This window comes from Anabrus simplex, chromosome 4 (assembly GCF_040414725.1).
Source record: "Anabrus simplex isolate iqAnaSimp1 chromosome 4, ASM4041472v1, whole genome shotgun sequence".
Lineage (NCBI taxonomy): Eukaryota > Metazoa > Arthropoda > Insecta > Orthoptera > Tettigoniidae > Anabrus > Anabrus simplex.
The window spans coordinates 48,220,130-48,245,565 of NC_090268.1; the positions used below are offsets into that span (position 1 = coordinate 48,220,130).

The window sequence follows — 25,436 nt, forward strand, 5'->3', positions numbered from 1 at the left end:
AGATGGAAGGACACAATCCAATGCAGTATTAGAGAAACCTGGACTGGGACACAGTGTTGGAGGAGGAGTGGTGGAAAGACCGAAGAAAGTGGAGAGGAACCATATTTGGCCCTACCCGGCTACAGCTGGATAATGGGAAATGATGATGATGATGATGATGAACTGCCCGAGTCAATGAGACATATAACCAATAGAAAGAAAAGAAAAGAAAAAAAAAAAGATAGGTCACTGAGTCATAACTGGACAACTTGAAGCCTTAAGAAGACTAGTATCATAGAATGAGTGAAATATACAGATTTATCACATCTGAGACATCACAGTAACAAATGGAAACTTAGGATCTAGGTATTAAACAGTAAAAAAACATTCAAAGCAGTAAAATTCTTTATAAAATTAGTAGTTATTATTATAATATATACAAGTCTGATTATTTTGCACAGAAAACGTACTTACACAATTAAAAGAAAACAAATGGCAGTTCTTTGTTAGAACCAAGTTTTGCAACAAGGAACAGCTATGATTATTAAAATGTTCTCATTTGAACTTCAGTGCTTGGTTATTACTGCACCTAGACCATCTTTATCCACATCAGCACAGTACATCACACATCTCAACATCTGTCAAAACACACTGATCAATCAATCCTATAATAAAAATTAAGATAGGATGGAATTACTGTATATGAAATATGCCACTAGAACAATATTGGGAGCTACAGAACTTGACCATATAATCAATCATAGGCCTAAATGAGCATGATAACAACTGTCACAACCATGTATGTTAGCACAAACAAGATGGTTCTGTAGCCTCATCTGGAGGAGTTATTTTAAATGACTCCTTGTCCATCGTCTGCAATTCTAAACGCGAACGATTAGATTCCACCAAATGCTGAGCAATATCAGCAAACATTTCTTCCACACCTTCCCCAGTTTTGCACGATGTTTTGTAGGTTGCACTGATCAAGTTATGACACTGTTCACTATAATCATAAGAAAACAAAACAGTCTGATCATTCATTTTTTATAACTTGATTTAAATACAAAAAACAAAACAAAACAAAAAAAAAACAAGTTGTAACAACCACAAGGAAAAGAACACTTAATATATAAAACTTACCAGAAATTTTCCATGTCACTTTCAGTAACCTGAGGAGTTTGTCCTTCAAGGTCTGCCTTATTGCCACATAAGAAAATTTTAGCATTTTCTGCATAAGTCACAATATCAAGAAGATGTTGCGATAAAACATGGAATGAAGCAGGATTATCCAGGGAAAAAACTAAAAGAGCTGCTTCAGCAAATTTATAATAACTAGACGTGATAGAAGCAACTCGTTCCATCCCTCCAGTATCCCATAACTGTAACTGTTGATCAAATTCATTAGATACTGCGTTCAAAAGCATAATGATCTAATTTCAGGGCCATATTTGTGTGAGCTCAACTTGGCTATGGTTTATGATCAAGATAGATTAAGTTTCTGTCAACAACCAGAAGTAATATTATTGAGAAATTATTGAAAATTACTATTTAAAAATTCAATTAAAGATAAAAGCATTTAGTACAAGTTCCACACAGCTCAAATTTTAAATATAGCCCTGCTTTCTGTCTATATTATTTGTAATGAGAACAAGAAGGTACGGAAAAACTGTAACATATTATTGTTATAATATTTTCAATGTATAAAAGACACTTGGAACTCCATCAGTAATATTTTCATAGCTGGAAGGATTTTACAGCTAGACAATCTCGATACTACATAACTGTAACTCGTTCACATACTGTATGTCTGTGCAAGTTATATTGCCAACAGTTTTACAACACAGCCAGAGGTACACTATCAGCACGATGTATTAAAACAAGAGCTCAGATTTTCCTACTCTTAACATAAAAGCCAGAGAACAGAATGCAGTAAACAAACTTAAAACACTGAATATAAACATTGTATGCACTTAGCTACTACTACTTTTTTAAAGGTATAATTCTGTTACATGTTTTTCTTTTCCAGGTGGTGTCTAGCTCCATGGCTGAATGGTTAGCATGCTGGCCTTTGGTCACAGGGATCCCGGGTTCGATTCCCATAGGGTCGGGAATTTTAACCATAATTGGTTCATTTCGCTGGCACACGGACTGGGTGTATGAGTTGTCTTCATCATTTCATCCTCATCACGACGTGCAGGCCGCCTATGGATGTCAAATCAAAAGACCTGCAACTGGCGAGCCGAACCTGTCCTCGGACACTCCCGGCACTAAAAGCCATACGCCATTTCATTTCATTTTTCAGGTGGTTTCTAACTTTCATTTGGTCTAGAAAGCCAAGAATAACGGCCAAGAGGATTCGTCGTGCTGACCACACGACACCTCGTAATCTGCAGGCCTTCGGGTTGAGCAGCGGTCGCTTGGTAGGCCAAGGCCCTTCAAGGGCTGTAGTGCCATGGGGTTTGGTTTGGTTTGGTTTGGTTTTCTAACTTTCATTTATTCATAGTTTTGACAGACTGAAGAACTGGACAGTTATAAACTAACTGAGTCAAAATTGAAAAGAAATGGCTTCAAATATGACAACAACAACAACAACAACAAAATTACTTAAGTACCCAAGCGAAGGTTAATGCCTTTAATTTTTCTTTTCAAGTTCTCACATGAATTTTAGTCACAGAACAAAGGCGACAGCCACCATTACTGACATTGGCCGAATACGAATATAATCAATACCACTACCCAGTTGATTATAGAAGCGGAAGTAGCTGTTAATAAAATGCCCTCCGGAAATACAAGATGAGGTCAGATTCGATATTAGGAGAAAACTGAATAAAATCCATGCACCAAAAAGAAAAACGCTACTTAACCTACTAGTAACAATAGGAACCAAGAATATTTTGTAGAACGGGAACAGATAATAAACCTCAAAAAGAAAATTAAAGATAAGAACCTTATTATCACTAGGGCAGATAAAGGGAACATGATAATAATGGGAAAAACAGATTACATCGAAAAAAACCGAAGAATTTTTCAAGAAGAGCTCTTTTTCGGTGATTAAAAAAGATCTGACCCAACAGATACATCATCTCCTAAAATCAACCCTAAAAAAGATGTAATTTTTATTTACAGAACAAGAGAAGACAAAACTAATAACCATGAACCCCGGACTGCTAGTAGCAAAAGCTTTACCTAAGATCTATAAGACCGGCATCCCCATACGCCCCAACATCAAGTATAAATTATTATAATTATTATTATTATAATAGTTTTCTGTCAAATAAGTCTGTGAAGAATACCATTGAGTTAATTAAAAAATTAGATGGCTTTGAAATACAACCTTTCCACTCGTTACATTCTTTCGACATGGCAAATATGTATAAGTAATAATAATAATAATAATAACAACGTAAATGTTTCCACCTTTTCAATACAATATATTCACAAAATTACAAAATTATACGGTACTAGTTTCGACCCATCTAGGGGTCATCATCAGCCGTATTGGAGCAAAGATCATTCATAACCATCAATGGCAAATATGTATCCAAGTATTAATACTAAGAAACTATTTCCTATTATCCAAAACAATTTAAATAAATATAGCAACCTCAGTAAATTCGAAATCCAAGATTTCATGGAAATTTTGAAACTAGTAGTTAAAAATATTTTCCATTTTAATAATTGCATATACCAGCAGGATGGTTTGGCTATGGGGTCGCTGGCGGAAATATATATTGACTATTTAGAGCATACGGCAATTAATAACAATAGTGACTTCGCGAACATAAAATTCTGGGCCAGATTTGTGGATGACACACTCATCATCCTTGACAAAAGAATTACTGATGCAGTGTCCACTCTTAACAATTTAAACAATATTGATCCGCAGATAAATTTCACTCTGGAATCTGGGTCAAATGGAAAAATAAATTTTCTCGATCTCACGTTAAACAGACTCCCTTCTTCTATAGAATACAAAATTTACAGGAAACCGACACAGACAGCCACTACCACCAAGAAAAATTCTTTCCATCCCAAAGCACATTAATGTGCTATCTACAGCAGTATGGTAGACCGGCCATTCAGTATACCGCTTAATAAAGAAAATTTAAATAAATAACTGAATACAATTCACTTCATAGCTAAATATAACGGGTATGATAGAGCACATTATCAATAAATGCAAACATCGCTTAAATTCAACTCTAACTATAGAGAAAACTAAACCTGATTATTATTCCACCTTCACTTTCAATGAAGATATTTACAGCAATGCAAATGTTTTGAAGAAACATAACACTAAAATCGCATATCGAACTGATAATAGAAAAATGGATATCATAAATAATCCCACCTCAATTAATAAAACTGACATTTATCAAAAGTTGGGCGTCTACAGATTCTAATGTCAAAACTATGAGTCTTCGTATATCGGGCAAACCAGAAGAAGCTTTAAAACCAGATACATGGAGCATGTAAATGGACAATGCATTCAAGATTTAAAGCATAGCTTCAGTAGCATAAAACAGGATTTAGAGGTTCTTATGAATGCAAACAAAGGCCTCGATCTCGATATCACAGAAGATTGCTTCACCCACTTGGATCAGTTCTTTAACTCCAATTCGAACCTGAACGAAATCTCAGAAAAAACAAACATTCTTTTTGATTTTTTAATTAGTCTTTAGGTGTGTTGATCTTCCGAAGAGACGGTCAATATTTAGCGCGATACACAATACCCTATCACGTTACAAACACCCACTGCACCGTTCATAAGACCCGCCTTGAACCCCTCCTCTTACCCTCTGCTCCCCCAACCCACTCCTCTCTTCCCTCCAGATATAGCCTACCACACTACACTCCACCCGTCAGCATAATAGTCCGTACCTTCTCACAAGGTGAGCCACATATAACGTATATTACACACACTTTAGTTTGTCCAGGCCCATTACACTTCAATACTTATAGTTCCTTTGTTTTGATTTTGCTTCAGGGTGATTCAAATCCTTCCAATTGAATTGAGAAAAATACTAGTTCACCTGTACTACATCAGAAGAGAAGACGGAAGAACAACTAATTAACATTAACTGTTTCATACTTTAGAAATTTGTATATACATCAATATAAAAAATTTTTAACAAGCACAACAAGCCTTTCAAGACAACGTATGTATTGAGATATATTGACGCATAGTTCTATAAGTTCTTTACACTAACAAGGTGTCATCAACTAAAATTACATCCTCTCTTTGACAACAGTTGAACAATAAGTGTCTTACAGACTGACAAATTATCGCTAAAGATTCAAATGGAACTGTAAATATGACAAGTGATGATTTGAGTATTAGCACATAAATAGATCAACAAAAACAGAGTACTGCTAAAAGTTTATTATTTTTTATTTAGCACAGTGTAAATAAGCATTTCAAAGACTTTTATATGTTGATAATATGTCAAAATTTGAATTAAAATTTGTTAAATTAATCTTTTATTGGTATAAAACGATGTATGTATTAATGTGTCACAATGTCAATTTTAATTATTATGACCTTTCTCAATTGTGTGATTAATGTGTTTTATGGTTGATGATGACATTTAAATGTCGAAACCAGTACCATTATTAAATAAATGTTACAAATCGTAATTTGTATTGAAAAGGTTGAACCTTAAAAAACTTATCTCTGTAATTTCAACAGCTGACAAGAAAAAAAGCAGGGTAATGTGTTTAAAGACACTGAATAGATGGCATTCATATGTTATTCATATTTTAGCTGTTGTTTCCAGATGGACAAGTGATAAAAGAATTTGATTCAAGGAACATTACATCCAAGCGTAATGTTACAGAAAGGGGCAGATGACCTTCGATGTTAGGCCCCTTAAAACAACAAACAATGTTACAGAAAGTGCAAGTGGCATAGCATCCTCAGATGATGAAAGTTATTCAGACTCTTCTGACATTCATTTATAGAGCACCAGGGAGTGGCAGGAAACAGAAACGAATGCCAGACTTTCTTTTAATGGCAACTGTTAACAAATATTCACTGCTGAAATCATTTCACATAATTAAAATTTATATTTAATAGTAACTAAACTCGTGTCCTCATACTGAGCTCTTTTAAGGCACACCCCCAATTAAGGTGAGCTGCATGTACCATTTTAACCACATATCAGCCCTCCTGTCATTCCTAAATGTTTAACAGTACCAGGAATCGAACCCGGGCCCCCAGGACGGCAGCTAATAGTGCTAACCATTACGCTATGGAGAAGGACTATTTAACAGTATTGAATATATTCAAGCTTTCATAGAGATTCTTTTAAAAATACCTAATAACATTTTTTGTAACTTGGAAAATCATAATTCTATATAGCCTATGTTTACAATAAAAGGGCTCAGATTTCTATGACCTAAATCTCTGGAAATAAGCATGCACTTATGCCTTAAAAGATACCAAAATATGAAACAAAAGTTGGTAATATGGTGCAAAAGAAATTAAATATCGCCCAAAAATTGCTTAGAAGAGACTTCTTTACTCATCATTCTACAAAAATCTTTTTGGCGAATATAAACTCCTATTGGTCACAACAGATTGTTAACGCTATAATAAACTGAATTAATTCTTCCTGCAAAACTAAGAACATTTAATTGAATTCACACTTCATGATAGAGAAGACGAAACAATTTTGAGAAAAACAGGAAAAATGTATGCCTGTCCTCCACACAACTAATGCTTTCACAGTTACACTATGTGATAAAAAGTATGCGGACACCCCCAAAAACATACGTTTTCCATCTTAGGTGCATTGTGCTGCCACCTACTGCCAGGTACTCAATATCAGCGACCTCAGTAGTCATTAGACATTGTGAGAAAGCAGAATGGGGGCGCTCCGCGGAACTCACAGACTTCGAACGTAGTCGGGTGATTGGGTGTCACTTGTGTCAAAAGTCTGTACACGAGATTTCCACACTCCTAAACATCCCTAGGCCCACCGTTTCTGATGTGATAGTGAAGTGGAAGGGACACGTACAGCATGAAAGCTAGCAGGCTGACCTCATCTGTTGACTGACAGAGACCGCCGATTGAAGAGGGTCGTCAAGTGTAACAGGCAGGCATCTATCCAGACCATCACACAGGAATTCCAAACTGCATCAGGATCCATTCCAAGTACTATGACAGTTCGGCGGGAGGTGAGAAAACTTGGATTTCATGGTCGAGCGGCTGCCCATAAGCCACACATCACGCAGGTCAATGCCAAATGACGCCTCGCTTGGTGTAAGGGGCGTAAACATTGGACGATTGAACAGTGGAAAAGTGTTGTGTGGAGTGACGAATCACGGTACACAATGTGGCGATCCGATGGCAGGGTGTGGGTATGGTGAATGCCCGGTGAATACCATCTGCCAGCATGTGTAGTGCCAACAGTAAAATTCGGAGGCGGTGGTGTTATGATGTGGTCGTGCTTCCCAAGGAGAGGGCTTGCACCCCTTGTTGCTTTGTGTGGTACTATCACAGCACAGGCCTACATTGATGTTTCAAGCACCATCTTGCTTCCCACTGTTGAAGAGAACTTTGGAGATGGCGATTGCATCTTAATGACATTAGTAGATGAATAAGTTTGAGTGGCGTTTATAAAAGTACGAAAGATCACAATATGATGATAAAGTTGGAATTCAAGAGGACAAACTGGGGCAAATATTCATTTATAGGAAGGGGAGTTAGGGATTGGAATAACTTACCAAGGGAGACAATTAATAAATTTCCAATTTCTTTGAAATCATTTAGGAAAAGGCTAGGAAAATAACAGATAGGGAATCTGCCACCTGGGCGACTGCCCTAAATGCAGATCAGTATTGATTGATTGATCGAGGACCTATTCATAATGCACGGCCTGTGGAGGAGTGGTTACACAACAACATCCCTGTAATGAACTGGCCTGCACAGACTCCCGACATGAATCCTATAGAACACCATTGGGATGTTTTGGAATGCCGACTTCGTGCCAGGCCTCACCGACCGACATCGCTACTTCTCCTCAGTGCAGCACTCCGTAAAGAATGGGCTGCCATTCCCCAAGCAACCTTCCAGGACCTGGTTGAATGTATGCCTGCGAGAATGGAAGCTGTCATCAAGACTAAGAGTGGGCCAATACCATATTGAATTCCAGCATTACCGATGGAGGGCGCCATGAAATTGTATGTCATGTTCAGCCAGGTGTCCAGATACTTTTGATCACAATCATAGTGTATATTAACAGAGGCACTGACTGTGAGGAATTACTACCTGGCAACAATGGGGTTGGGAGGGGTGAAAGGAGAGCAGGTGGGGCCAACCAGCAGCAAATGGACCACATTTCTATTACTGAAACCATATTATATAAAGATTTCACCCATACAGAAGCTGTCCAGACCAAATTCTCAGCCTGAAACTAACAATGGAATAATACAAGTGCAGAAATAAATAGCTCTTTATCTCATTCATAGATTTCAAAAAAGCATATAATAGTATCCACAGACCCACATTTTTAGAAATCCTCAGATTGTACGGTCTTCACCCCAAATTAATAAAAATCTTCAAACTAACTTTAACCAACACAAATTCCAAGGTTGAGATTAGGAGAGAAGTGTTAAAAACTTTTATAATAAAAACCAGCCTCAGACAAGGTGACAGATTATCCCACTGCTTTTCAATATGAAACTATGCCAAAAGGAAAACGCATCAAAAATAAAAACTGGAGCAAAACCCCCCATAAAGGCCAAACTGCCAAGGGTTTGCGGACAATTTAGGTCTCTTGACATGGAAAAAGCCATTACCTTACTTGGAATATCGCTGATGACTTAACCTAATTTGCCATAAATTCCTCTATTTCTTCCTCACTGACAACAGGTAAAGGTGCACAAACCTGTATGATGTGCAAGTGATATCAAGAGTCTTAAAAGTGATATGTATAATTCTGTCGTTAATAAACGAGCATCTAACAATAAGAAATCAGAAAGGTATATGATAATATCCATAGGTCCATACTTAAAAAAATCCTCAGATCATATGATCTTCACCCCAAATTAATAAAAATTGTCAAAGTAGACTAACTTTAACCTTTTCAGATCAAGAGAAGTATACAGCATTGTCCTGGTTAGTAGTAAAAATCCACTAGCATGTCAATGTTTCGCAGACACACCTAGGAGATCCAAATGGTGTTTTACCTTTTAAATTCTACAGTGGAATCCCGATGCTATATTCCTCGTTAACATATTTTCCCATTAATCACGATGAATTATTAAAGTTCTGGTCCCAAAGCACTAAATTTTATGTAAAATATAACCTGAGCATGTTTCGCGCTCCCGCTTAGCATGTTCCAATTCTGACGTTCTTCATTCAATATTTTGGCCAGTCCTTGCGCATCTGTCAGTCCAGCTGGACATGCAGCCACTGTGATGTTAGTGATGCAATGTGTGTAGAATGTTTAATTACCCTTACAGACAGCTGGTGCCATACATTTTATGTTGTAAACACTGGAACATGCCCTGGAGCATTGACAGACTTGCTTCATGACGTCACATGTTCGGTTTTCTCCGCTACCATTAGGAAACGAGTCGAGAGAATGGCCACTATATACCTTCACATAGCTTCGTATTGTACTGTATTAGAACGACTGACATTCAATTGCTGTCTGAAGCATCATCTTGTTGAATTCTGTTGTGGTAGTCTTCACTTCTAATATCATACAGACGTCGGTATTGCTTATTAATACTACGAGTTTGATTCCCATTTCACTCCAACAGTATGAATCTTCCTGTAACCGCCAACAAACTCATTTGAGCAGCGTTGGTTCAGATTGGGTCATTTTGGCCAAGTTTAAGTGACTGCCTACGCTTGACGTGGTAGCAGACAAGAGCTCAGCTCAGTTTAGCAGCGAATGTGCTCCCTGTAGTGTAATTTACTATAGTCATTCAGCGATGATTGCTTGCCATTTAGTGGTATAGTGCTCTTGGCTATTTTTATCTGGGCATTATTTACGTGTTTGCAATGGAGAGGAAGAGGCAAATAACAAACAGTGAGAGACTACAAATCCTTTAAGAAGTAGATTGCAAGCACGGAAATTAAACAATGCCCTGTCAACTTTAAATACAACTGTTAGTAAACATAAGCTAATTGAAACTGCTGTTGAAAGGAAAAGTGCTCAAAGAAAACGTAATCACCAGGGTCAGTTTCCAAAATACGAAGAAGCTGTTCTACAGTGGTTTGTGCAAGTGCAAGCTTAAAAGGTGCCGGTAAATGGTACTGTGGTTAGAACTCAGGCAACACTTACTGCACAGAAGATGGGACTTGATGATTTTAAAGTATCTAATGGCTGGATTGACAGATTCAAGAATCAACATGACCTAGTTTATAGATGTGTGCGAGGCAAAGCTGCTGCCCTGGATAATGACACCACACTGTGCAAAACTACTGAAACAGGGAAAACTACAATGTTTCCTCCAATTTTGAAAGAGTATACTCCTGACGATATTTTTAATGCAGATAAAACAGGGCTGTTTTTCCATCTTCTTCCAGACAAAACCCTGGATTTTCAGGGCGCAAAGTATCACGGCAGCAAACTTAACAAGGAAAGGCTTACAGTTCTCTTGTGCTGTAATGAAAGTGGAACCGAGACTTTTTTGCTAGTGGCTTTACATCGCACCGACACAGATAGGTCTTATGGCGACGATGGGATAGGAAAGGCCTAAGAGTTGGACGGAAGCGACCGTGGCCTTAATTAAGGTACAGCCCCAGCATTTGCCTGGTGTGAAAATGGGAAACCACAGAAAACCATCTTCAGGGCTGCTGACAGTGGGATTTGAACCCATTATCTCTCGGATGCAAGCTCACAGCTGTGCGCCCCTAACCGCATGGCCAACTCGCCCTGGAACCGAGACGTTGGTACCACTGGTTATTGGAAAAATCCACAATCCACGATGTTTCAAGAATGTGTGATCTTTATCATGCAAGTACACTTCTAACACAAAAGCGTGGATAACTTCTGCAATCTTCTTCTTCCTCCTGATATGTTTCTGCTCATGCAGGTCGTTCACAGAGCCTCTTCCAATCTTCTCTTTTTTCCCACATTCTATTGTACATCACTGTCTGCCACTGTAGTCCTCCACCTGATCCCTCCATCCTGTTCGTGGTCTTCTTCCAGATTCTGTCCATTCCAGAGCTCTTCTTGGTAATCTTTCTTGTCCCATTCTTTTGACATGGCCGAACCATTTCAGCCTATTTCTCTCCATAGTTTCTTTTAGAGGGTTGATCTGTAGCATGTTTCGTATGATTTCATTTCTTATCTTGTCCCTCCTTGTTTTACCCAAGATCCCTCGCATCTCTGTCACTTGTAATCTACTCAGATCTTTTTTGTCCAAGTCCAACATTCTGCTCCATACGTCAATATCGGCAAATAATATGATTTATATATCATGATCTTTGCTTTGGTAGGTAGTTTCAAATTTCTGTCTTGATACACAGTAATAAAATTTTGAGCAATTTCCTATCCTCTCTGAAATCCCTTCCTTGATGTTTCCTTTCTCAGTTAGCTTACTTCCTAGGTATTTAAAAGCATCTACTTTAAAGAATTTTTCCATTATACCTAACATCCTTCACTTTTTTGTTTCCTCTACTGATTTTCATTACCTCACATTTTGTTAAACTTATTTCCATGCCTGCTTCTTCAATTGCCCTCTGCCAGGTATTTAGTTGTTCTTCCAATTTTTGTTTATTTTCCTCCCATATCATTACATCATCTGCATATGCTATGATTTTTATGACTTTCATATCATTTGCTGTTGACCCTTGGCGAACTTTCCTCATAATGTTGTCCATCACTATATTAAAGAGCACTGGTGAAAGTACACTTCCTTGTCAAACTCCTCTGTCTGTTCTAAACCATTCTGATTTTTTGCCATCTATTATAACACAGTTCAGACATTTGTTATACATGTTTCTAATTCTGAATTGGATTTCTCTTGACAATTCCATTCTATTCAGCCCTTGCCATATCTCTTCTCTTCTAACCGTGTTATAAGCCTTTTGTATATCTATGAATGCAACTGTAATGTAATTCCCATTTCTTTCCTACTACCTGTCTAGCTGTAAATATGACATCAATATCTTCCAGGTCTAAATCCTTGTTGTTCTTCTTTTAATTGTGAATCTATCTTGTTCTTGATTTTTTGTCAGATTATTTTTTCATAATTCTTCATGCAATGACACAGTAATGCTATTCCTCTACTTTCAAAACTTCTTTTTCTTCCCACACAGGTTTTCCATCTTTGCTGATGACTTCTGATGTATTTTTCTTTTGCTTCTTTCTGTTACCTAATATGCAGTATAATATTTTCTTGTCATTCTTATAATTCTCTTTTATCTCCTTTGTAAATTTTTCCCAGGACGGTTTTTTAGCCAATGCTATCATTTTTCTTGCTGCTCTGCTTAGTCTTTTCCATATGTCTCTATTATGTTCCATTCTGTTTCTGAACAATTCTCTCCATGCATTATTCTTCTTGACTGCATCTGCAATTCTCCACCATGGAGTTTCTTTGTGTCTGACTTTTGCTGATGTCCTTCCACAGATTTGACTAAAGCCTGTTTGAACCTTTTCCATTCTTCCTCTCATCTTTAGGAAGTTGAGTTTTAATCTTTTCACTATATATATCTCTTGGATTTCTCTATCTTTTAGTTTCAAGCATTTGATTTTTGCCTGTCTTTTCCCTCAATATTTACCCCTTTTGAATTTCAACAATGTCCCCACCAATAGTCAGTGGTCGCCATCAAGATTAATCCTTGATATCACTTTCACATCTGTCAAGCATCTTCTGATTTCTTCCGTTATTATTATATAATCAATTATGGATTTCTGTTGCAAGTTCCAACTGTATCTGGTAAACTTGTGACTATCTCTTTTCTTATAACATCCATTACCAATGATCCATTTATATCTCAGACACATGTCTAACAACATCTCCCCTTCATCATTTCTGTGATCTTCTCCGTGGCTTCCTATAAGTGTTTCACATCCTCCTCTATCATTCTCAACTCTAGCATTGAACTTCCGCAGTATTTGAACATTTCTTATGCGCATGGGATGCAAGGCTTGGCGTAAGAAACAGGAAAATGGCACTCTTCCTCGGTCAGTGCCCCGCTCATCCTCCAAATGTTTCTAATTTGAGAAACATAAAGATTATTTTCCTCCCAGCAAACTGCACGAGTAAGCTACAGCCATTAGACCAAGGCATAACATGGTGCATGAAGTAGAAGTATCGTAAGAGGCTGGTACAGAGAAGATTAGCTGCAGTGTACTCGACAATGAGAAAAATCACCATCTTACGATGCCACACATTTCATTAAGGCTGCCTGGGATTCTGTAGAACAAAACACTATCTGGAACAGCTTCAATAAAACCGGCTTTTCTCATGTTCACACTGATGATGTCACGCTAGATGATTTTTCTGAAGTAAAGATGGTGCCGAATAGCAGGACAGGTCACATCAATATTGATGATGATGATCCAGTGTGTGAAACTATGACAACAAATGAAATACTTGAAGAACAGAAGATGGAAAAAGTGTCAGTGCAGGATGACAGTGATGACGAGCCAGTTCCTACAGTGTCAAAAGTAATGGAGGCAATGGATCCAGTGAAGCGATATGTGTGTAGTTTCGAAGTTAATGACGAAGTAATGACTTTATTAAACAAGATGAACAGTACAATTTTAAAATTAAAACCAAGAAAGCAATCAACCATACAAAATATTTCAAACCAGCGTAAATATTGATGTTCGACTGTGAAATAAGATGTATTGTTAGAATTAAATTAAGTTCATATACTGTACGACTCAGTGGCTGAATCGTCAGCGTACTGGCCTTTGGTTCAGAGGGGTCACGGGTTTGATTCCCGGCCGGGTCGGGATTTTAACCTTCATTGGTTAATTCCAATGGCCCAGGGGCTGGGTATTTGTGTTGTCTCCAACATCCCTGCAACTCACACACCACACATAACACTATCCTCTACCACAATAACACGCAGTAAACTACACAAGGTAGATGTCTGCCTTAAAGTGCTGCACTCAGCTAGAAATAGCCACATGAAATTATTATTAGTTCATATACTGCAATTCATTTTTAAACAGTTATTTATTACCCCTGTAAGTTAATGACAAGCCTATGTTTATGTTGCGACTGTAGTAGTGCATGTAACTAATTCTTAAGGTTAACAATTTCATGCGCACGTCTATGGCATGCTTTAAAAAAATTATTTGTACATGGGGTAAATACAGTATAGCATTTTCAGTACTAAGTTTTCCCGCTTTTGATGTCCAATTTTTTCAGTCCCTTCCAAAAAGTACTAACGAAGTTCCACTAGTTTCATTAGTCAGTCACATATACATCCATAATAACCATTTACACCAGGGACCTTTTGCCTTCCATGTCACAATATAGTAGTCATTGATGCCAATCCAGTGACGAACATGATAACCCATTGATGAGTAGGTCCAAAGTCATTCTTTTTATACCTCATCCTGATAGGTACTGCTCTCCTCTATCAGTACCTGTTGGTTCATGGAAGATATTTCATTTCCCTCCAACTGTCCAACCTGAGGTTGTGCTATCTACAGGTTACAAAGAACCACAATTTACAGTAGAATAATCTGTATCCAACTAGACAGCCAACAGTGATGGCTGCTGAAACACTGAGTCCTGCTAATATCTTAAGTAACATAGATGTGGTTAGTATTTGGAAAGGTGACTGTGTTCTGTTGGTGGGTGAAAGGATTAAAAGGAGCTGGCAACCCTATCAGAGGCTTGGCTTAGTGTATTAAAACAAACTGGCAAGGTACAAGTTATGAATATGGCAACAGACTTAAAAGGTATGGTGGGTCATAATGTAAAGTACTAGCTTCCCAACCAGAAGAACTGAGATTTGGTCCTCAAGAATAGCAAGGTTTTTCTATCAACCCCCATCTTTCAGATGAATCATGGCGCTGACTCTGTAATCTCTGTAACCGAGTACCACATTCATTTGTTCATCAACAGACTCCCCTGGGGCTGAAGACTGACAGATGAAGCAGTTCACTGTATCATCTCTGTATCCAGAGATGAAATAACACAGGAGTCTTACCCTTAACATCCCCCTCTGACCATAAACCCTAAAGAATCATATTTCCACATTTATGGCATGTTGGGTTAAAAATAAATGGGAGGCAAGTTTGTATCCTCTCTCCAATCTCGTTTAACCTGTAACCTGAAGTAACTTTTTTGAATTGCTATTTATGACTATGATAATGAATCAAGATCAACAGGAAGCAAATAAATATCATCTGCTGTGCAGATGAGACCGTGATTTTCATTGACAATTTAAATGACCTTCAATTCCAACTGAACAGTATGAACAATGTAAGAAAGGAGTTCAGTCTTAAAATAAACATTAAGAAAATAAAATTCATGGTAATCAGCAAGCCGAAAATCATGAATGCTGTTATATTTGACAGAAAAGTCATTGAAAGAGTGCCACAAATCACGTTCCTAGGATACTGGTTAACACAGGAATGGGATCCAAATATAGAAACCAAAACCAGAATCAGACTTGCAAGGAATGTGTTTCTGAAATTAAAACATCTTGTGTGCAACTGTGACCTCTGATTGGCAACTTGGTGAATTGTGCAGTTTTAATAATTATTATTAGTGGTGCTGCCTGTGATGTTGAAGGATGGACACTTAGGCTACAAACTGCAAATGTTTGAAATGTGGATCTATCACAAAATGTTGAAGATCCCACGGGTAGACAACATCACCAACAAGGAGATACTCTGACAAGCCAGGAAAATTGCCAATCATCATCATCATGAATTTCTTCCAGTTTAAGAAAGACGTGCCTCCATTTATTACGGTCCTGGTATGCTACTTTTCTCTCTAAGGCACCCAATGTTTCTCCTCCATTCTCTTATCTGATCTAACCACCCTTTTCTAAGATGTCCAATTGGACTTCATCGCGGAATGATCTTTTCAAAAAACTTCCTTGGTGTTCGAGTCACCAGCATCCGCTTAATGTGTTCTAGCCACTTCAGCCTTGCAAAATCCAGCCTTTCCTCCATGGTCAGGTTGACCTGCAGATCTCTTTGTTGATCATTCCTAATTCTGTCCTTCCTTGTTTTCTGTACAGCCGATCTAAAGAACTTCATTTCAACAGCTTGCAGTTGACTTACTTTTCTATCATTGGGTCTTTACTCAGAAAGGTGTTGTTGATCTTGATTCATTATCATAGTCATAAACAGCAATTCAAAAAAGTAACTTCAGGGTATAGGTTAAAAGGAATTTGGAGAGAGGATACAAACTATGATGCAACTCTCCAGACTATACGTCATGACGGGCAGGAGATAAGTCTTAAACAGGGTCTATTTAGCCCTCTGAGGAACTACTATGTTCCGTACCTGATGGAAGAAGCTGGTTCCTTTTTGCACCCTGTTCAACACTTCCTTCTTGGCATTTCCGTCTATTGATATTGCACTCTCCAGATATTTAAAGGAATTGACACATGCAATCTTCTCTCCCTCCAGGGTGAGGTTACAAGGTGTATTTGTCCTACTAATTTCCATTACCACTGTTTTGCTCTTGCTCATAGTTAACTTGCACTCTTTAAACTTGGTGTGCCAAAGATCCAGCTTCCTCTGAACATCTCTCTCAGTTTCTCCCCAAATGGCAACATTATCCACAAAAACAAATGCATTAAGATCTTCCTTATCTATTTCTTTGAGTTCCTTTATAATAGTATCCATGAGTGAAAAGAAGAGCAATGAGGAAAGAAAATGGGAAAATTGCCAGTATAGCCACAAAATGAGGTATTCAGCAGTTCATACAATTATTTCTTTGTCTACAATTTGTTAATCACAGAGAAAGACATAATGTACCATTGAGCTATTTCAAACACTGCTCTCCAAAACAGTAATCAAGAAAATATGAAGGCTTAAGGATTGCATGTATATTTTATTAAACATAGGTCATTTATTTAAAGTACATTAACTTACAGGATACTTACTCTGATAATTTTCCCTCCCACTTTATATTCTCTGTCATAGTGATCTAATCCTAATGTAGACTGTCTGTCAGTTGCTGTAACAAAGGAATTTGTGGTGTATCGACGAAAGAGTGAACTCTTACCCACACCAAATTCACCACACAGAATAACCTTCTGTTCAGGAATTTTGACTGATGCCATAATACTTGAAGATGGCAACCTGAAAATAAAATACAACATTTTAGCAATAATACTCCAGTTTGTAGAGTATAGAGAAATGGAAAGGTGAAAAGATGAGCTTAAATAAATAAGAATCAATCAATCAATCAGTCAATCAATCAATCAATCAATCAAATCACCACTGATCTGCATTTATAAATGCATCTTTTTATGATATGGTCCAAGGGTATTTATTTATTTATTTATTTATTTTCATTGGATATTCCTTTCTTATCATACAAGTACATCAATGTGGGACACATTTTTTAGTATTTCCACTCCTATTGACCACAGAGATAGGAGTTAAATATCATAACATGATAATGTATCCTGTTCCAGAAATATCATTTTCCACTGGAGACCCTAATACACAAGTAACTGTCTCAGCAAAACCTAGGGAAGAGAAGGATATTTCTAATTGGCTAATGGATATTAGGCTTCATAAGGAGGTACAACAGATCGCTTTAAGCGTGCACTCCTGTGCAGGAGCAAGTGATAATTTTGTAACAGGTAAGAGGCTGTAATGACATTCCTACCGTGACTTGTTGGAAGGTTACAGATATTCTTTAGTTATTTGAAGTGTTGTCCATTAGCCTTACTGGTGGTAATACATATGGTAGCATAGTTCTTTGAAAGATTTTTCAGCAAGACGGAGCACCACTTCATTTTGCCTTATTCGTTCGTGACTGGCTGGATGAACACTTTGCAGGATGTTGGATAGGACGGCGAGGACCACAGGAATAGTCTGCTAGAAGTCCCAACTTCACCCCTTGTGACTTCTTTCTGTGGGGTTGGGCCAAAGAAGAAGTTACCGAACAAAGCCATGCACTCTGGATGAATTAGAGGAGAGAATCAGAGTTGTCCTCAGAAATGTACATCAAGATTTTCCTGCAGAAGTCAACTGATGACATTCCTATACGTTTACATTGTTCAGTTGACAACGCAGGAGCATAAGTGGAATTTTAGTGTGATACACACACGCTCATGGTCTTGAGAACTGACCATAACTTGTTCCATGTGAAAATATTCGTTAACAAAAACTGCAGGGACATTTAAAACTAGGGAGCTGCATCGCACCCACCCTGTATACTAACATATAAAGAGAGACCGCGAGTTTGTATGTAACAGGTAATCTTAGAATTGAAAGATAATATCGTTTTAGGTAACACATGCTATAATAAATAAATATATTTAATGCAGCCAAATAGCCATAACAGAGAATATAGGTTACATTGATGGGTTACATATTTGCATAATCACTTATAGACATTGTTCTTCTTGTACAGAATTCAATGTGGTACTGTTCACCCAGAATATTTGTAAGCTATAAACACCATTCGCAGTATAGCTAAATTTAATGGCTATAACAGCTGCTTTATAGAGAAAATAATTAATAAACATAAAAACCAACCTCCAACCACCTTAACAAAAGAAAAAACTCACAACAATTTTTTATCTACTTTTACGTTTAATAATAAACAAGTCTACCAAATTACAAACATATTTAAAAAGCATGATGACAAAACAGCCTTCAAAACTTATAACAGAAACACAGATATTTTACACAATACCAATTCTATTAATCACAGCAGTAAGTTCACTCAATTGTGATAATTGTAATGCATATTATATCAGTCAAAGATACAAGACACTTAGAGCATGTTAATGCCCTGAAATAAAACAGACTTTCGGCCACGGGACAGTACATGGGTGATACTAACCATAAGTCACTAATATCAACCAAGACATGAAAATTCCCAAAGTTATACAAAAAAGGCCCCCTGCTCAATGTTACGGAAAATTGTTTTATCCATCAGGAACATTTTTTTCTATCCTAACTTCAATCTAAATGAAATTTCAAAGAATTCAAACATTTTATTTGACCTTTTAATTCCTATTTTTAGTAATCATGTCTCAGATTAAAATAATTCTTTTATAATCTCTTTAAATTCCCCTCTCAGGAGCGGTCTCCTTCAGACCCACCTTAGACACCCTTTCTCTCCTCCCTCCCCTTCTTTACCCCCTTGTCTCCTCTCCCTATCTACTCTTTTGTTTATATTGCCTGCTTCCTCCAGCAAGTCAGTTCTTGCTCTACATCAGGCATTAGAGGTGAGTCTTGTAAATAATTTTTCTCCTTGTTAATTTCTTTTCTGTATATTTATTCAGTCCTAATTCTGGCTATCATTTCCAGATTTACTTCCTTGCCTGAGGTCCTAAGTCAACTTAAAGACATCATATTATAACCAGAAGATCATAACCATAATTTTTATTATTAAATGTATTTTAAAGTTATAATTATTCCTGCAACATTGTCTGGTAAACATGTTTTTAGTTATCACATAATCTGTTTAATTTTTATTTGGTTGAAGATGGCCACTAAGTGGCTGAAACTAGTCCCAGGACTGATGTAATATCATTTACTTGATATATTGTATTTAATTTATTTCTTATATCATCCCAGAATATGAAAGGATTCCCATGAGAACTGAGATTGAAGGAAAAAATGGCAACAATGATAAATCTGAAAGTTTGTATGTTGGTTGTCTTTTTTCATGTAAAAAAAACTTTGAATGATGGAGCTCAAATTTGGCAGACTTATAGCTGATACCTTCGGTCAACACATAGGCAACTTACTGTTATGCTATCCTTCAAGTGGGCTATGTACCAAAACAAAATCTGAAGCAAATCAGAGGAAAACGTAAACTCGGACCCTTAAAATTGAATACGCTGCCTAAACGGTTAGGTCTATTGAACACTAGAGTGCACCAAGTGTACTCGAAATTCAATTTCTAAGAAAAAATATTGTATGAATCTTCTTTGTACCTCTAATTATTTTTGTGAAAAGAGATTTTGCCGTGTTTTGGTGCATGGTCTTTTTGCCTTGTTTTCTCTCATGTAAAATCCACTTGATGGATAGTGCTCAAATTTGGCAAGCATACAACTGGAACCTTTGGTTATCATACAGGCTACTTACTATTATAGAGTATCTTAAGGGGGCCATGCAGGGAAATAAAATGTGAAGCTAGTCATATGAAAATGTACGCCTGGAACCCTTAAAAGTGAACACCCTGCCCGAATGGTTATTCCTATTAAATAATGGAGTCAGTGAGTGTACTTAAAATTTGATTTCCTATAAAAATAGTTTGTTAGCATTTCCTTTGTAATTTTAACCGTATTAAAAAAAAAAAAAAAAATCTGTTTTACAATCACACTCTCTCTTAAGCAGGACATCTAGCAAAAAAAAAAAAAAAAAAAAAAAAAAATGCAAAGCAAATCAGAGGAAAACAGTAATATAATTGTCCACCCAGTCAATACAACTACACTTATATACTGTACAATATTTTATATTGCAAACATAATTACACCATCAGTAAGACATGTTTCAGTCTCTTTTGGGCATCTTCAGCTAAATCAATCAATCAATCAATCAATCAATCAATCAATCAATCAATCAATCAATCAATCAATCAATCAATCAATCAATCACTACTGATCTGCATTTAGGGCAGTCACTCAAGTGGCTGATTCCCTACCTGTTTTCCTAGCCTTTTCTTAAATGATTGCAAAGAAATTGGAAATTTATTGAACATCTCCTTTGGTAAATTATTCCAATCCCTAACTCCCCTTCCTATAAACGAATGTTTGCCCCAATTTGTCCTCTTGAATTCCAGCTTTATCTTCACATTGTTATCTTTCGTAATTTCTCAAGGCTCTGTCGAATTCTGACCTCAAAATCAGGTCTCTCATTTCATCAGCATCAACAGCCCCTTCTAGTTACAGAACGATATCATCTATGTATTTACCTTGTTACAATCTTGGATATGATCCTGCCATCTTTCTGCCTTATTTTTTCCCCTAGAAGTGGTTTTCTACCTGAGCTCTTAATATTCATAGATCTAGTTTTCCTTTCTCCAAAGGTTTCCTTGATTTTCCTGTATTCAACATCTACCTTTCCTAAGACCACACAACATTTAACATCCTTGCTCTTCTCTTTCAGCCATTCTTCCTTCGCTGCCCTGCACTTCCTATGCTCTTTATTCTTTAATCTCCTGTATTCTTTTCTGCCCTCCTAATTTTTTGCATTCTCGTGCTTTCGTTGTTTGTCAATCACGTCTAGTATCTCCTGAGTTATCCACTGATTCTCAGTTGAACCTGCCTTTCTTCTTAACCTTTCTTCAACAGCCCTTATTGACCTCATTCTTCAAGACTGTCCATTCTTCCTATATTGTGTTTCCTTCAGCCTTTTCATTTAGTCCTTGTGCAACATGCTCCTTGAAACAATCCCTCACACTCTTTTCTTTCAACTTGTCTAGATTTTAATTCCTTGCATTCACTGAGCTCGATAGCTGCAGTCGCTTAAGTGCGGCCAGTATCCAGTATTCGGGAGATCGTGGGTTCGAGCCCCACTGTCGGCAGCCCTGAAGATGGTTTTCCGTGGTTTCCCATTTTCACACCAGGCAAATGCTGGGGCTGTACCTTAATTAAGGCCACGGACGCTTCCTTTCCAATCCTAGCCCTTTCCTGTCCCATCGTCGCCATAAGACCCATCTGTGTCGGTGCGACGTAAAGCCAATAGCAAAAAAAAAAAAAATTCCTTGCATTCCTTCAACTTCAGATGGCATTTCATGACCAACAAGCTGTGAACAGAGCCCATGCCTGCTGTCCATATCACACCATTATTGAGGTCTTTTTGCAGTCGCTGACAATCCTATAACTTATTTAATACTGCATAACGTCTGACATTTTAAAATCTCTGATTCCAGTTTTTTACTCATATTAATTTCAGATTTTCAGTATGCGCCAGGTAATTGAAAAATGCTACGAGAGGAATAGGCAGTTGTGTTTATGTTTCGTAGATCTAAAGAAAGCATATGACAGGGTACCGAGGGAAAAGATGTTCACTATACTGGGAGACTATGGAATTAAAGGTAGATTATTAAAATTAAATCAAAGGCATTTATGTTGACAATTGGGCTTCGGTGAGAATTGATGGTAGAATGAGTTCTTGCTTCAGGGTACTTACAGGGGTTAAACAAGGCTGTAATCTTTCACCTTTGCTGTTCGTAGTTTACATGGATCATCTGCTGAAAGGTATAAAATGGCAGGGAGGGATTCACTTGGGTGGAAATGTAGTAAGCAGTTTGGACAATGCTGACGACTTGGTCTTAATGGCAGACTGTGCTGAAAGCCTGCAGTCTAATATCTTGGAACTTGAAAATAGGTGCAAAGTATGGTATGAAAATTAGCCTCTCGAAGACTAACTTGATGTCAGTAGGTAAGAAATTCAACAGAATTGAATGTCAGATTGGTGATACAAAGCTAGAACAGGTCGATAATTTCAAGTATTTAGGTTGTGTGTTCTCCCAGGATGGTAATATAGTAGGTGAGATTGAATGAAGGTGTAGTAAAGCTAATTCAGTGAGCTCGCAGTTGCGATCAGCAGTATTCTGTAAGAAGGAAGTAAGCTCCCAGACGAAACTATCTTTACATCGGTCTGTTTTCAGACCAACTTTGCTTTACGGGAGCGAAAGCTGGGTGGACTCAGGATATCTTATTCATAAGTTAGAAGTAACAGACATGAAAGTAGTAAGAATGATTGCTGGTACAAACAGGTGGGAACAATGGCACGAGGGTACTCGGAATGAGGAGATAAAGGCTAATTTACGAATGAACTCGATGGATGAAGCTGTACGCATAAACTGGCTTCGGTGGTGGGATCATGTGAGGCGAATGGAGGAGGATAGGTTACCTAGGAGAATAATGGACTCTGCTATGGAGGGTAAGAGAAATAGAGGGAGACCAAGACGACGATGGTTATACTCGGTTTCTAACAATTTAAAGATAAGAGGTATAGAACTAAATGAGGCCACAACACTAGTTGCAAATCGAGGATTGTGGCGACGTTTAGTAAATTCTCAGAGGCTTGCAGACTGAACGCTGAAAGGCATAACAGTCTATAATGATAACGTATGCATGTATGTATTATTTAAGTTATATGTATAAGAAAACATAAAGGTCAATAATAATGCCTTGAGGAACTCCCCTCTTTATCACTACTGGATCAGAATGCTTCACCCAATTCCCATTCAGTCACTCTTTTGTCTAGTACAATTGCCCTTATTTTTGTCAGTAACTAGTCTCCCATGATCTATTATATCAAAAGCCTTAGACAGGTTGATAGCAATCAAGTTCATTCGACCTCCCCAAACTATCTGCTATATCTTGCTGGAACCCTATAAGTTGAGCTGCAGTGGAATAACTTTTCCTAAACCTGAACTGCCTTCTATCAAACTGGTTAATAATTTTCCAAACATGTCTAAAATAATCAAAAAGAATGCTTTCCCACAGCTTACAAGCAACATAGTTCAAGCTGACTGGTCTGTAATTATCCACTTTATGTTCATCACCCTTTCCTTCACACATAGCAAGCAACAGAGCTAGCTTTCTTTTTTTAACTATTAGAAAGAAATTTAACCCTGAAAGGTAACAGTCTAATTAAGGATAAATGAAATATTTTTTAACTTGTGAAATGATCACAATTCCAAGGTCAGGGGTCAGAATTAACTAAAGAGCCAATCATCTACGAGAAGAAAGAAAACATGATGGCAGAAGCACCTATAGTATGCGTACCTTTTCTTGATTCCTGAGCTCCATAAAGCTGAACGGGAACTTGGGATCAATAAAAGGTTCACGCACTATACTACAAATATGAAGGAGAATATCTCCAGTCTATGGCAAGATCTATAAGCACCACAATTCAAGCTCTAGTAAAGCAAAGGCCTAGAGAGGTCTTAGTTACACCGAGCGAGTTGGCCACGTAGCAGTGAGCTTGCATTCGGGATATGGTGGGTTCGTATCCCATTTCCATACTTGCGTCGCCTTCGATGTTAGTACGACGTTAAACCATTATTTTTTTTTTATTTTTAAATCGAAGTTACTAATGTATTAGTTGGGTCCTTATTTGTCTCAATTCATCTACTGGCTGCTGTTTCTTTTGAGCTACCATGATGTAACTAGTGGCCAAAGTAAAAGCTATGTAGGGTCTATCATGCGTAGTAATTTTATTTTATTCATTCATTTTGAATCTAGGCTACTGACATTTACATAATACGAGATTAAAGGGGAATAGGAGTAATAATCATTGGTTACGTTTTAATGTATTATACATTATTTCGAGGGCAATCGGTAGCAGCTAGCAGAAACAATCCTAGGATACCGAAGTGTGAATTGTCTGTAAAGGAACGCAACGCATACCGCACACGACCGCTTTGTTTACATCAGTCAAGGCCTGCTGTGGGCAGCCACTGACTCCATCTAACCTTCCAGTCCACCGTGCGCTTGTATAAAACACATGGTATTGCAATTGCAGTATTCACGCTTTCGCTTACTTGATATGAGCCATATTCTCTACTAAGGATCATGATTAAAAACATAAAAAACACCGGGGATCAAATGCGTAAATAGTGTGTAGTGAATAACCTCTAAAGATCCCTCAACAAAACAGTCTTTTTTAATCACTTAAAAATTCAAAAAACATAAGCTTGGATTCACAAATAACCATCAGTCAGAATAATAACAATTACACAGGGTAATAAGAATAGTGTATAGGAATAAGCAATAATTTAATATATTACAACGTTTCCTAATTACAAAGCTAGACAAGCTCCCGTATATAAGTAAAAACTAAAAATGTATATTAAGCTGAATATAAGTTACCCAATACGGCTGAACCTCGTTGTTATGAGATAATAAGAATTACAAACTAAAAATACGTTCCATTGCAAGTCAATGCATAATTAAATACGGCTGCCAGCCATGTTCTCCTTGATATGGAGTAATAAACATGAGACAACTTCGAAGATAAAAATACATGGTTACATCACAAAGGTTACAAAGATCTTTGTAATCTATTTGGTCACATCCATAAAAACAAAAGCCTTGATTCGAATACTTTACTGTACATCAACATATTTCAACGCGATCATAAGATATTAATGCAGACCTAAAAAGACAACGAACAATAAAAATAAGAGTAGCAGAAGAAGAAGCCGATTTGAAACAGGCAGGAATTACGCAGCAGATGACCAAAACAAGGTAATCTTAAGATCCAAAATTTAAAAAATTGACCAAGAGGACAGACCAAAGAAGAAGACTGAAACATGGAACAAAGTGGTCAGAAGACAAAAAGGGAGCCCACGGTTAAAGAATG

At 37.3% G+C, this 25,436-nt stretch overlaps 2 protein-coding genes across 2 annotated transcripts in view; one reads left to right on the forward strand and one right to left on the reverse strand.

Annotated features, from left to right (window-relative positions):
• Nucleotides 1–3,372, forward strand: part of LOC136871607 (cysteine desulfurase) — a 145,209-nt gene extending 141,837 nt beyond the window's left edge. Inside the window, exon 11 of the mRNA XM_067145059.2 lies at nucleotides 2,006–3,372. The gene's annotated coding sequence lies outside the window, so the exon portion shown is untranslated. The remainder of the gene's footprint in view (nucleotides 1–2,005) is intronic.
• On the reverse strand, nucleotides 371–25,073 carry RabX6 (RAS oncogene family member RabX6). Its single transcript, XM_067145063.2, has 4 exons — nucleotides 24,944–25,073; nucleotides 17,030–17,228; nucleotides 1,120–1,364; nucleotides 371–982 (listed from the first exon to the last, which is right to left on the reverse strand). Exons 2-4 carry the CDS (start codon nucleotides 17,207–17,209, stop codon nucleotides 784–786), a joined length of 624 nt encoding a protein of 207 aa, XP_067001164.1. The 5' UTR covers nucleotides 17,210–17,228; nucleotides 24,944–25,073; the 3' UTR covers nucleotides 371–783.
• Between the last annotated feature and the right edge of the window lie 363 nt (nucleotides 25,074–25,436).

Excerpts from the sequence above, each read along its gene's own strand:
- RabX6 (XM_067145063.2), bottom strand. The coding sequence starts at position 17,209 with ATGGCATCAGTCAAAATTCCTGAACAGAAGGTTATTCTGTGTGGTGAA. Across the intron at positions 1,365-17,029 it reads TGGGAGGGAAAATTATCAGA|TTACAGTTATGGGATACTGG; the intron begins GTAAGTATCCTG and ends TTTGATCAACAG. Across the intron at positions 983-1,119 it reads AGTGACATGGAAAATTTCTG|TGAACAGTGTCATAACTTGA; the intron begins GTAAGTTTTATA and ends TTATGATTATAG.